Source organism: Emydura macquarii, unplaced genomic scaffold, assembly GCF_026122565.2.
Source record: "Emydura macquarii macquarii isolate MOO-44397 ecotype Brisbane River unplaced genomic scaffold, CSIRO-AGI_Emac_v2 contig_3121, whole genome shotgun sequence".
NCBI lineage: Eukaryota > Metazoa > Chordata > Testudines > Chelidae > Emydura > Emydura macquarii.
The window spans coordinates 31466-45634 of record NW_027133258.1 but is presented as its reverse complement, the minus strand read 5'-3'; the positions used below and the strand labels follow the sequence as shown (position 1 = coordinate 45634).

Here is a 14169-nt window from a genome sequence, read left to right as displayed (position 1 = left end):
AAAGATGGGATTAAATAGAGAAAATGCAGCCTGTCCATAGAACCCTTTTCCATGCTCCTTTGAGCTCCACGATGATGCACTTGAGTGTGTCCCTGAAATGATGCAATGTCATCCTCACAAATCTGTGTGTTACTGTGATGCACCAGAGCACCTGGTCAGCAAAGGTTTGACATCGGCAACCAAAGAGCCGTGTTTGAATCTGGTCCCGGATGGGCTTCAGTTTAACTCCTATTATTTTTTGTAGGTGAGACACAGAGGAAAGCATTTGGACATTAAACCATGGCTGCGTCACATGCTACAATTGAGATGCCTGCTCTGGGCCGCCCTTTCCAGCTGGGGATGCTGTATGACTGCCGCAATGAAACCCTCATTCCAGGTAATGCTGGTAGTCCCTGAACTGGGGAGGGAAAGAAGGAAAGGGACACTTCCTGAACCACTTTATAGCAGAGAGTGAGCTGCGTACAACTGGCCCATAAACGCTTATGGAAACAGCCCAGCACATTAACACAGGGGTCACGGTGTGGGGTTTTTGTATGGGGCAGGATGTATGTGCATTGGGATGGTGGCCCTTCTGACATGCAAGAAAAGAGCTGTGTACAAATGAAATGTTTGATTTCCCAGTTTAATAGAACTCCCACCAGTCCAGCACTGGAGTACAGCCCTATCTCACAGCATCACATACATGTTGGGCTGGAAGGGACTTCAGGAGATCATCCAAACCAGCCCCTTGTGCTGAGTCAGGACCAAGTAAACCTAGCCCATCCCTGACAAGTGTTTGTCCAACCTGTTCTTAAACACCTGCAGTGACAGGGATTCCACAACCTCCCTGGAAGCCTGTACCAGATCATAACTACCCTTCTAGTAAGAAAGTTTTCCCTAATATTTAACTCCCTAACCCTTCCTGGCTACAGATTAAGTTCATTACTTCTTGTCCTGCCTTCAGTGGACATGGAGAACAAGTGATCACTGTCCTTTTTATAACAGTCCTGAACATATTGGAAGATGGTTCTCAGGTCTCCACCTCAGTCTTCTTTTCTCAAAACTAAACATGCCCAGTTTTTTTAACCTTTCCTCCTAAGTCAGGTTTCTCAAATTTTTTTATCATTTTTGTTGCTCTCCTCTGGACTTTTTCCACTTTGTCCACGTCTTTCTTAAAGTGTGGCACCCAAAACTGGAGACAGTTCTCCAGCCGAGGTCTCACCAGTGCAGAGTAGAGCAGACAATTGCCTCCTGTGTCTTACAGACAAGACTCCGGTAAATATGTCCAAGAATGATAGGGACCTTTTTTGCAGCTGCATCACATAGTTGGCTCATATTCAATGTGTGATTCACTCTAACCCACAGACCCTTCGCAGAAGCTCCACCACCTCGCCAGTTATTCCCCATTGTGTGGCTGTTTGTGCATTTGATTTTTCTTTCCTAATTGCAGTTCTCTGTATGTGTCTCTATTGAATTTCATCTTGTTGATTTCAGACCAATTCACCCATTTGTCGAGGTCACTTTGAATTCTAATACTATTCTCCAAAGTGCTTGCAGCCCCGCCCAGATTTTCACATTCTAGGGTCCAATCAAGACTGGTGCAGCATTGAGTCCCCTCTTACCCTCTTCAGTGCCTTACAGCTTTGCTATTGCAGCTCTCTGCCCGGGACACTCACCGTCAGTCACAAGCAGGCACTCTGTCTGTGCACTGAGCAGCACTGGGCCAATGCTTTGGGTCCAAGAGCCTGCCTAAAATATCACAGATTTCCACTGGTCTCTCCCAGCACTGGGTACCAACTGGCCAGGTGACTCTACTCCACTCTCTTCCCAGCCCCAAATGAGAGGAAAGGCTGAATCTGAAGATGTTGTGTAGGAAGACACAGGCTGGATGTGAGAGTCCAAGGAAAGGACTGAATCAAAGGTGACACCAAGCCTGTGGGTCCAAACAACCAGAAGGATGGACGTGCTGCTCACAGCAGATATAAGTAGCATAAGGCAGTGCTTCCCAAACTGTGGGTTGCAACCTTGAGAGGAATCACAAAAGGGTCCCAGCTGGACTTACAGTATCTCCCCCACCTGGAGAGCTTTCTTCAACATTTTCCTTGCTGACTCAAGGCCCTGTAGGTTCCTTCTTCCTTGCACTATCTACAGATACAGGCTGGTGCAACCACTAGGCATATTAGGTGGTCACCTAGAGCTGCAAAATTTGGGGGGTGGTAAAAAACTATGAACTGAGGATTAAAGCCCAGGGGATGGAGCAATGTGCTAAGGGTGCTTGCGCAGTGACGTGCCTGGGCTCCTCCCCCTGGTGCTGGGATCACTGTGCTGCACCGCCCAGGGATAAAAACAACATGAGGCAGACAGCCAGACCTCCCCCCCAACCTGCAGCCCAGCACTGGACCCCCCACCCTCCCGCCCTGGCTCCCCCCAAGTACCAGCACTGAGTTAGGGTTAGGGTTAACCCTAACCCTAACCCTAACCAGCACTGAGTACCCTCTAGCTCCACCTACCCCTCTGCGCCCCCTGCAGCACCCCCATCCTGCTTGACTGCCCTGTGCCACCCCTCGCCCCCGCAAAGGCCTGTCCCCCCCCCTCAGCAAAGGCCATGTGGATCAGCTGTATCTCAGTCTTGCAGCAGGGGGTGGCAATGCTTTTTTGCCTTCAATTTCGCCTGCCTTCTGTGCAGAGGTGACTGGCTCTGTGGATGTGGGGAAAGTGGTGGATGTGATATATCTTGACTTTAGCAAAGCTTTTGATACTGTCTCCCACATAATTCTTGCCAGCAAGTTAAAGAACTGGCTAGATCATCGGGTTCAACGGGTAGTGATCAATGGCTCGATTTCTGATTGGCAGCCAGTCACAAGTGGAGTGCCCCAGGGGTAGGTGCTGGGGCCTGTTTTGTTCAATATCTTCATTAATGATCTGGAGGATGGGGTGGATTGCACCCTCAACAAGTTTGCGGACGACACTAAGCTGGGGGGAGTGGTAGATACCCTGGAAGGTAGGGATAGGATACAGAGTGACCTAAACAAACTGGAGGATTGGGCCAAAAGAAATCTGATGAGGTTCAACAAGAACAAGTGCAGAGTCCTGCACTTAGGATGGAAGAATCCCATGCACAGCTATAGACTGGGGACCACAGGCTAGGCAGAAGTTCAGCAGAAAGGGAATGGAGGGTTACAGTGGACAAGAAGCTGGATACGAGTAAGCAGTGTGCCCTGGTTGTCAAGAAGGCTAATAGCATATTGGGCTGCATTAGGAGGAGCATTGCCAGCAGATCGAGGGAAGTGATTATTCCCCTCTATTCGGCATTGATGAGGCCGCGTTTGGAGTATTGTGTCCAGTTTTGGGCTCCCACTGCAAAAAGGAGAAAGTTAGGGGGTTCACATGAGTCTTCAGCACCAGGCCCCCAAGTGGGGCGGAGCTAACAAGGAGTCTGCAAGCACAAACAATAACACGTGAGACAATCTGACAAGGGCAGCTCTGCTCATGGTTCCTTAGTGCCTGGGCGCATGAGAGAAGGGGTGACCTGAAGTGCTACGGGCCTGGGCTTAGAGGAGACGTGGCCTGGGCATTCTTACATCTCTGCAATGGCTCATAGGAACCACTGAAGCAGGGCACAAGTTAAGGCAGCCCTGAGTGTACAAACCACCTCTCTGCACCAGCCGCAGGGCCAGTGCTGGGATGAATCTGGCCCAGGGCTGTAGCTGACAGGGTGGCAAAGAACGGATTACTTTTTACTGAGGTTTGTACGTGTGCATCCCAGCCCAGCGGGGGGATTGCAGCTTTTCCTCAGGCCTGGGCTCCAAGGAAGACCACAGCGCCTTGGCTACGGCGGGAAAAAGCTAGGGTTGGTGAGTCTTTAGTCCCCAGCTCCTAGGTGGGGCAGAGCTGATAGGTAGTTTATAACTCCCAGGCTCTCAGGCAGGGTGGGGCAGCCAAAGTAGTCAGTAGCCCCCAGCCCTCAAGCAGACAGGGCTGGCAAGGTGTCTATGGGTCCCCGGCTCAGTATCTTCGGTAGCAATAGATCTGAGGAGACAAGCACTCCTGGGGTGGCTAGAAAAGGGGGGAGGAGGACTCAGGCCCACCCGACTCCACTGTGTCCCAAACCAGGGCCCTACCAGTGGCAAAAGGATTCTGCCACTGGGTCAGTGGGGCTCCAGCCACAACAGGCTGACACTGGTGCAACCACAAGCTCAGCTAAACTGTAGTCGGCCACCCCTGGGCTACTTCCTCCCACCCTGAACCTGGGTACCTGGAGCTAGGGGTCTTCCTCCAAGTCGCTGGGGTAGACAGCCAGCGGGAGTCCCACTAGTCCCTCGCCGTTGGCTGGCGGCAGGTCTGGGAACTCCTCAGGGCCATCAGTGGATGGCAGCTCCTCCAGGTCACAGGGTCCTGGTGGGTCCTCCAGCACGCAGGGCTCTGGCAGCTCCGGCAGGTGCCAGGCGACGGGCAGCTCCTCTAGGTCATGGCTGGCCTCGGGAGGTCCCTCCCAGTCAGCAGCCTCTGGTAGCTCTTCCCAGTCACCAGGGCCCAGCAGCCCTGGCAGGCCCTTGAAGCTCCGGTCGGTGGGGTGTTTGCTCTGCACAGCTACGGGACCTGTGTCAGGCCCAGACCACAGCCTCAGGGAAGGTACATACTTCTCTGTCAGCAACTTCCCCTTAACTGAGCTGCTAGGCCGGCCTTTTATACCTCCCCATCCTGTCCTGGCCCCGCCCCTCTGCTCCCGTGGTCTGTGGCCTGCAGTGTCCTGATCTGCCCAGCAGGGGCATCGTGGCCCTTCCTCGGACCCAGGCTCTGAGGAAGGCCACAGCACCTTGCTACAGGGAGACACTAAGGTGTGCTTGTAAAGTGAGTAGGATGAACCAAGGGAGAGCAGAAAGATGAAGGAAGGGGTGAGATTGGAGCCATGACCAGGAGATGGGATAGGAAGGAGCTGCTGGGGTCGCTGGAGGGATCAGAGGAGGAAAGCATGTAAGAAACCTTGGTGCGGGTGATGGCAGAAGAAGGTACAGGGAAGGGAGGCAGAGGTGCTATCAGACCTTGTCAATTCTTCTTTGACAAAGGGAATCCTGAATGGAGAGAAATGAGGGGCAAAGAGAGAGGGAGGGTTTAAGGAGAGAATCAAAGGCCTGAAGAGCCACCTGGAATTGTGGGTGTGGGATCCGATGAGGGTGCCAAAGCAATGCTTCTTGGCTATGGAGATGGCAGAGATGTAGAAGGAGAATGTAAATTTTTAGTGGAGGGGGTCAGCCAGATAGTGGGACTTCTGCCAGATACACTTGGCTGGATGAGAGCAGGAGCAGAGACAGTGGAGCGTGGGGCTGCATTGCACTAGGCACAATACAAACACACAGCAGCAGATGGTCTGTGTCTCAAAGACAGGACAGACACTGGATGAGGTAAGGGGTATAACACAGCAGCAGAGTGAGCAATGTGATGGCATCAGACATCATCTTAGCTCCACAGTTATTCACCCCCATGTTGGGAGAGTAGATCTTGAGATAGGAGAGAGGGTCAGATGGACCAAGTGTGGAAGAGAGCGTGGAGTAGAGAATATCAGTGGCAAAGACAGTGGAGGAGAGGGAAGACTGGGCAGGGAGGATTGGACCAGGAGCAGAGGAGAAGTTGTGGACGTTGATGGATTTGGAAGTTCTTTTTCCCCTCTTCCCTCTTGGGTGAGCCTAGTTCAACTGGACCCAGGACTCTGAAAATGACTAATTATTTAAAGGTCAATGGCTTAAAGGGTTTTGATTTTCAAGTTTTCCAAAAAACAAACAAAAAAACCCAAAACATTCAACTTGCTTCGTCTCAGTCCAAAGAAAAGTTCAGCAATGGAGATAAAAAGGGGTTATAACTAAGTGAGGTTTCAACCTTACCTGGGGCGGTTGCTAACAAGAATTGTATATCTCTAAATAGAGATGACCTCAGTGAAGAAACTATTCCCAAGAGCAGCAAAACCTGAATCTTCCGAAAGCAGAAATCCAAGCCTGGGCAATGGAAAAAGTAAGAAGGCTGTTGAGGGTAAGGGTTCAGCCTTAGAATACCAAAGGGATTGCACTAAACTGGGTGGCTGGGCAACAAAATGGCCGATGAAATGCAATATTGATAAATGCAAAGTAATGCACATTGGAAAACATAATCCCAGCTATAAATACAAAATCATAGGGTCTAAATTGGCCATTACCATGCAAGAAAAATCTTGGTGTTGTGGACAGTCCTCTGTAAACATCCACTCAATGTGCAGTGGCAGTCAAAAAAGTTAATAGTATGTTAGGAATCATTAGGAAAAGGATAGGTAAAACAGAAATTATAATGCCACTATATAAATCCACGGTATGCCCACAGCTGAATACTGCATGCAGCATGAGTTGCCCCATCTCTGAAAAGATATATTAGAATTGAAAAAGTACACAGAAGGCAAAAAAATAATTAGGGATATGGAACATCTTCCATATGAGGAGAGATTAAAAGAACGGGAATTGTTCAATTTAAAAAAGAGACGACTAAAGGGGAATATGATAGAGATCTCTAACATCATGACTGGTGTGGAGAAAGTGAATAAAGAAGTGTTATTTACTCCTTCACATGACAAAAGACGTAGGGGCACCCAATGAAATTAATAGGCAGCAGGTTTAACACAAACGAAAGGAAGTACTTCTTCACACAACGCACTGTCAAACAGTGGAATTCACTGCCATGGAATTCATATGCCATAGCTTAACTGGGTTCAAAACAAGAATTAGGTAAGTTCCAGTAGGATAGGCTCATCAAAGGCTATTAGCCAAGATGGTTATAGACGCAACCTCATGCTTTGGGTGTACCAAAATTTCCAACTTCCAGAAGCTGGGAATGGGCAACAGGAGACGGGTTACTTATTATTTGCACTGCTCTGTTCATTCCCTCTGAAGCATCTGGCACCGGCCACTGTCAGAGACAGGATACTGGGTGAGATGGACCATTGGTGTGACCCAGTGTGGCTGATCTTATGTTCTTAATTCTACTTTCTGTATTTATTATCTGCATTTGAATTCCAGATAAAGTCCTTGAGAACAAATATGTCACCATATCAGATTCTTCTCTCTTCTGTCACTAACCATATGTCTATCTGTGATTTTCCAGGGTTCACTTTATGGGACCTGGAGACACTTCAAAACAATGTGGATACAAAACCACAACCCAACACTGAATTTGAGATCATTGCATCTGACACCATTGAAGACAAGGCCTCTGCTCTCAATGTCACAGCATCGCTGAAGGCCAGTTTTCTGGGGGGGTTGGTTAAAGTAGATGGATCTGCCAAATACTTAAATGACACCAAGAACTCTCAACATCAGGCCCGAGTTACTCTGCAGTATTCAACAACAACAAAGTTTGAGCAGCTGACCATGAAACATTTAGGGTGCCAGAATGTCTCTTACCCTGAAGTATTTGACCAAGGCACGGCCACCCATGTGGTCACGGCTGTGCTGTACGGGGCTCAGGCTTTCTTTGTCTTTGATCAGGAAGTTTCTTCTTCTGAGAACATACAAGAGATACAGGGAAATCTCCAGGTTATGATTAAAAAGATACCCCTAGTCTCCATCGAAGGGGAAGGAGCTCTCAAAATGGATGACAAGGAAAAAGCACAAGCTGAAAAATTTAGCTGCAAGTTTTATGGTGATTTTGCTCTTCAGAACAATCCAGCTACTTACCAAGATGCCATGAAAATATATTCCACCCTCCCAAAGCTGCTGGGTGACAAGGGGGAGAAGGCCGTACCAGTGAGAGTCTGGCTGTACCCGCTGACCAAGCTGGATTCCAAAGCTGCTCAGCTGGTGCGTGAGATCAGCATAGCACTGATCTTTGATGTTCAAACTGCCCTGGAGCAACTGACAGAGCTAGACATGCGATGTAACGACATGGTGAAGAGTCCAATTGCCTCAACCTTCCCCGAAATCAAGAGGAAAATCCAGCAATTCAAAGGTCTGTGTAACCGATACAAACAGACTTTCCAGAAAGAGCTAGCAAGAATGTTGCCCTCTATCCGGGGCGGTGGAGCAGAGGAAGGGGACCTGGTGGACATTATAACCAGCAAGGACCAATCGCCATTCGCTGCCCAGCAACTCAATGAATTTCTGGGTAAGAAACAGGAAGAGATGGATTTCGTCAATTCCTACCTTGCTGATCTAGAGGGGGTGGAAGTCGTATCCTCCCGGAGCGAGCTACAACGAACAGTTCTCAGCCCCAGGCATGACTTCGTTGTCTCTCTTGCACTCACTTCATTGCATAACGAGGAATCCTATTTATCAGAATTGGACCTTTGGCTGCGGAGACAATTTATGAAGAAAACTCATGATCCAGCATTAGCCAGTTCTGCCTGGGAGAAACCAAAATCCAAACAGTGGTTTGAGGAAGAAGAGATAAGAAGAAAAGCACAACAAGCCGTAAAGTCCTTCTCTGACTTTGCTTGTGTCATTAAATGTGATGAGAAGACCCGGTTCGTTGTGGCCTCTGTTCCAGACAAGGACAATCCCGGAGCTTCCATTTACCTGTATGAAAACAGAGAGCTGGTCAGCACCAGCTTTGAGCCTCCATCAAAGCCTCTTCCTGCCCTGATTGATGAAATCAGACATGACAGTGTGCAGCTCACGTTTAACCCAGCAGCCTATGGAAGGGCTGTGATATCCGGCTATCAGGTACAGTACACAATTGCGGAGCAGAAGAACTGGACAGCTGTGAATGTAAATAACGAACAAGAGACATTCACAGTAACCGAGCTACATCCAAACACCGAGTACCAGTTCCGATACGCTGCAGTGAGCAAACCAGGGCTCAGCGAGAGCAGCGACATGAGTGGTACTGTGAAGACTCTTCCTACCAGCCCTCCTGGAAACCTGTCAACAACTATTGTAGATTCAGCTGCCATTACCCTCACCTGGCAGAATCCCAGTGTCACTGGAGATGGAGTCAGTATAAGGGAGTACAAGGTGGAATATAAAGAGGAGGCAGGAGATACGAGTCAGGAGGGGAAAGACAAATGGCTGGAACGAAGGACAGGAAAGAAAACAGAGTTCTGTATTGTTGAAGGACTGATTCCTGAGACGCCTTACAGATTCCGGGTGTCAGCTGTGTGTGCAGATGGGGCTGTGAGTGATCCAAGTAAGGAGACGTCTATTTCAACTCTAAAGGTAGGAGAAAAGGCAAATAAATGTATGTAGTGCTTACTCAAATGCACATTTCCAATATCACCCGCCTGACCCCTCCCTCTCATCCTGGTGCCTGGTACTACTGTGACTTCCAGTCTGTCAATGTTGATGACTTTTCTTCTACTGCAGTCTCTCCTCACTCCCACTCTTCCCTCTCCTGCACGGATTCGGTCGTTGTCTCTCCACTCTGTACTCTTCACTGCTCTTGATTCTTTTCCCCTCTCAAACACCACTGGGTCTGCCCTGCCAACCCGCCCACCCCCCATCTCTGACAAACCCGCCATCTGCCTTCTCTGCTCCTGCTGTGGCTGAGCATCTGGTAGAAATCCCACCATCATGCTGACATCCTCCACTACCAGTTCACTCTTTCCTCCTTCAGCTCTGCCACCTTTCTGGGCAAGCAACAGAACTTTAGTCTCATTGAAACCCATGCTTCTAGGGCAGGCTCATTTGGACAAAGCCAAAGGCAAGGTCATAAATCGATAGACTTGGCAGAATTCAATTTTTACGTGTTTTTTATAATTTGGCTGGATAATATCGATATTTGTTTTCAAGCCTTTTTTCAATTTTCATTTATTTAAATTTTCAGTTTTGCAAAATTATGGGGGGAGGGGGCTGTCCTACATCACGTGTCAAAATATACAAAATAAATATTTTAAAATCAACTCTAATAAGATGTCAAGCAGCATTTTCAAAAGGCTAAACCATAGATTCATAGATTCCAAGAACAGAAGGGACCATTGTGATCATCTGGTCTGACCTCCTGTATAACACAGAGCAGAGAATTTCCCCAGAATAATTCCTAGAACAGATATTTTAGAAACGCATTCAATCTTGATTTAAAAATTGTCAGTGATGGAGAAGCCACCAGGACCCTTCATAAATTGTTCCAGTGGTTAATTACTCTAACTGTTAAAAATGTATACCTTATTTCCAGTCAGAATTTGTCTAGCTTCATCTTCCACCCATTGGGTCATGTTATATCTTTTCTGCTAGATTGAAGAGCACATTATTAAATAGTCGGTAATCAAGTCCCCCCCTTAACCTTCCCTTTATTAAGATAAAGAGATTGAACTCATTGAATCTATCGCCTGAAGGCAGGTTTTCTAATCCTTTCATCATCCTTGTGGCTGTTCTCTGAACTCTCTGCAATTTATCAACATTCTTCATGAATTGCTGGTACAAGAACTGGACACAGTATTCCAGCAATGTTACACCAGTGCCAAATAAGAGGTAAAATAACCTCCTACTCCTACATGAGATTCCCGTTTATGCATCCCAGACTCTCATTAGCTATTTCTAGTCTGAGAGCATGTGTAATTCCATGGGAAAGTTAGTGATAGAAAGGTAAGGTAGATGTCATTTGACTCATAAAAATCTACAGAATCATGATTTCAGTGGTGTCACCCTTGGACGTGTGGCAGTGGAGTCTCGCTGCCCCCTCAGCTTCAGGTCCGCCAGTTGGTGGAAGTTTGGAGAATACTTTGTTGTCGGAAATGGGTCGAGCTGGGTTTCATCAGAAAGTCGTTTCTCCTGTGAACACAATGGTACCAAATATGGCAAACCTAGGACAACGATGTAGCTATGTATTAGAAAAAAAGGTTAAAAAAAATCAATGTTTTTAAAAAAATTATACTTTAACACAGACATATCAAACATGCAGCCCTCAGAAAGCTAAAGTGTGGCCCTCGACTGCTGGTGCTGTGTTATCAGTGAATGCTCAGAACATGATCCCGGACACGTTTTGATGTTATAAGTAGTACAAAGTGGGCACTGTCATTCAACCGTCGACGTGACCAGAAGGCCCGCCTTACCCGCCTCTGTCACCGGAAGTTCCGCCTCATCCGGGCACCTGACTTCTGGCCCCACCCACAGAGGCTCCGCCCCTTGATCCTTAGGCCCCGCCCCTTGACCCTGAAGCCACACCCTTCGCCGGAAGTTCCACCCACCTGGTCACCTGACATCCGATCCCTCTTCAAGTTATGACTTCCTGGTCAAGATGGGCACCTGATCGAAAGTGGGCGGTGCGACCCCCTCCACCAATCGGTGTATGTTACATGCCAAGAGCTGGGATTGGCCCAGCTAGGGTGTTTGAATTTGTGCCAGAGCTGGGATTGGCCCAGAAAGGGCTGGGGGAGGAGCGGGACGTCCCCATCCCCCAAGCAGAGCAGGCTTAGGCCATCCCAGAAGGGAAGGTGCACCAATGGGGATGTTCGGATGGCGGCGGCGCAGCCCCCGGAAGTTTTGGGGCCTTTAAAGCGTCTCGTTTTTGAGACCGCGTGATTCACAGCTCGTGGAAAAATGCCGAAAGGGGAACATGGATACCTTCACCACCCCTGCGAGGCCTTCGAAATTTGTTTTGGCTTCTCAGTTCTTGGCCCCCAGGCGTAAAAAGCACTACATTAGTGACAGTTCCAAGGAGGACACCCCTTTGGCCCAGCCTTTGTTCGGCACGCTGGAGCCCGAAACTGAAACCAAAATACCGTGAGAGACCATATCAAAAGCTTTGCTAAAGTCAAGAAGATGCACCGGACCCGGCCCATCGAGACTTCTCCGGTGCCTGCATCTCCGGTCAGGGAGCCTCCCCCAACTCCTGGGAGTGGGAGAGTGCCCCTGCCGATGCCATCCACACCGGAGGCTTATCAGGCGGAAAGAGCTTTGTTGGCCTTGCCTACACCACCTCTGCCCCCTCCTCTGCCAAGGGAGAAGGGGCCGGTGTCACGGGGAAAACCCGCGTTGGGTCCCCCTGAATGGTGGTGGAGATCCCCGGTACGGGGAGGAACATCTCCCGCTGGATGGTCTCCAAGGGTAGAGCAGAGCCGCTCCCCCAGCAGTCGTTCCAGGTCGATGTTGTCGAGCTGACCTGCTCCAGCACAGGACATGGAGTCTCCCTCTTGGCGCTGACATTGATCCCCGGCACAGGAGGCAGCGCATGCCAGGAGGCGGCACCAGTCGAGGTCTGCTAGGCAGCGCTCAGACAGTTCCCGCTCCAGACCCCCAGCACCGAGGAGTTCGCCCGTACCTAGACGGCGCAGAACCTGGTTGACATCGGAGTACCCGGCACCATGCAGTCCACGATGCGGAACCTGGTCGCCAGAGTCCAGCTCGGCACTGAGGAGTTCGGGGCGGCGCCGACCTCAGTCACCGAAGGTGTCTGCAGAGCTGCAAGGCAAGCATCAGCAGAAATCATCGGTACCGAGACAACGCTCTGGTACCTCTAGCTCTTCGGAGTGCACCTCTGTTCGTTGGCACTGTTCACGGTGACGGAGGCAGTCTTCATTGTCCTCCAGGTTGGAGGCGTCGAGAGGGCGGTCCCCAGCACAGAAGTGTCCCTGGGGCCGAGGATGTACACGGCCCCTCCGGTCCAGTGATTTGGGGTTTTCCAGGGGTGTCTTCCTGTGACGCTCCAGACGTCCTGTGATGTTACTGACTTGGCGGGCAGGGCCTTAGCCTCCGCCATCTGTATGAGAAGGTGCTCGAGGCTGCAATCCTTGGGCCTGTCCCAGAAGGTGCAGCAGTCTATTCAGGACCTCCCATTTCTTGGGTTGACTCTATTCTCTGACCAGACCGATGTGAAGTTGCATAGTCTGAAGGACTCCAGGGCCACGCTTTGCTCCCTGGGCCTGTACACGCCCCAATTTTGCAGGCATCAGTCACGGCCCCAGGCGCAGCAGCAGACAAGGCCTCTGCCCAGGCCTTTTCAACCCTATAGGAATAGGGATAGGAATAGGGGGTTTAGAAGGAGAAACCAGCCACCCAGCTCATCCTCAGATCCCCAACAGGGGCCCCCCAGTGGGTCGGGCAACCAGAGGAGACAATTTTGATGGTGCGCCCGAGGGTGGCGCCCCGACTGCTCTCCTGGATCTGCCCCGCCCCTTCCTAAACAGGTTAAGGCCCTTCCATCCCGAATGGACAAATATCACTTTGGACCGTTGGGTCCTTGGGATACTCTCAGGGGGTTGCACCCTACAGTTTACATCTACCCCCCCAACAACCCTCCCCCTCCGTCTCTCTTCAGGGACCCCTCTCATGAGCAACTCCTCTTGTAAGAGATGGACACCCTCCTCAACATATGAGCGGTAGAAACGGTCCCTTAAGGCAGAAGGGGGAAAGGGTTCTATTTGGTCGAAAAACTGGGTCGATTTCCGACGCGTTCCTCATGGACTGGACGGGGACCTTCATGTATGCATTCCCACCCATTCCACTCCTACCCAAGGTCCTGCTGAAAATAAAGAGGGACAGGATGAACGTTATACTCATCGCTCTGGCCTGGCCAAGACAGCACTGGTTCAGCATGCTGCTGGACCTTTCGATCACCCCAGCCCTGGAGCTCACAAGGCGGCATGAACTTCTATCCCAGGACCAAGGTCGCCTGTTGCACCCGGACCTGTATTCCCTGCACCTCAAGGCCTGGAGGCTCTGTGGCTGATGGAGGTAGAGAGAGCCTGCTTGGTACAGGTCCAGCAAGTCCTGCTCGGAGCAGGAAATCTTCCACACAGGTCGCGTATCGGGCTAAGTGGAGGCGGTTTACCTGTTGGGCAGAGTCCTGGGGTATTCCACCCAGTCTCTCGCCTATACAGGCGATCCTGGAGTAACTGCTCCAGCTAAAGCTCCAAGGTCTGGCGCTGGCCTCGTTGAAGGTTCACCTGGCGGCCATTTCGGCCTTCCATCAGCCACTAGAGGGGAGATCGCTGTTCTCCCATCCCATGTCAGTCAGGTTCCTCAAGGGGGTGGAGAGGCTTTATCTGCAGGTCCATGACCCGGTGCCTCCCTGGGATCTCAACCTGGTCCTCTCGAGACTCACGGGGCCCCCCTTCAAACCCATGGCTTCATGTCCTCTGATCCTGCTTTCATGGAAGGTAGCCTTCCTGGTGGCCATTACCTCAGCAAGGAGGGTCTCCAGATTCGGGCCTTGACCTTGGAGCCCCCTAATACAGTATTCTATAAGGATAAGGTTCAGCTGAAGCTGCATCTAGCCTTCCTATCCAAGGTGGTTTCCCAA

The 14169-nt window shown here is 50.3% G+C and overlaps 1 protein-coding gene across 1 annotated transcript; it reads left to right on the top strand.

Moving 5' to 3' along the window:
• The first annotated feature begins 279 nt into the window (after nt 1-279).
• LOC137141838 (stonustoxin subunit alpha-like) lies at nt 280-12388 on the top strand. The gene is made up of 3 exons (XM_067530922.1): nt 280-376; nt 7102-9149; nt 12194-12388. The coding sequence occupies exons 1-3, from the start codon at nt 280-282 to the stop codon at nt 12386-12388; spliced, it is 2340 nt and encodes a 779-aa protein (XP_067387023.1).
• Nucleotides 12389-14169: the final 1781 nt, after the last annotated feature.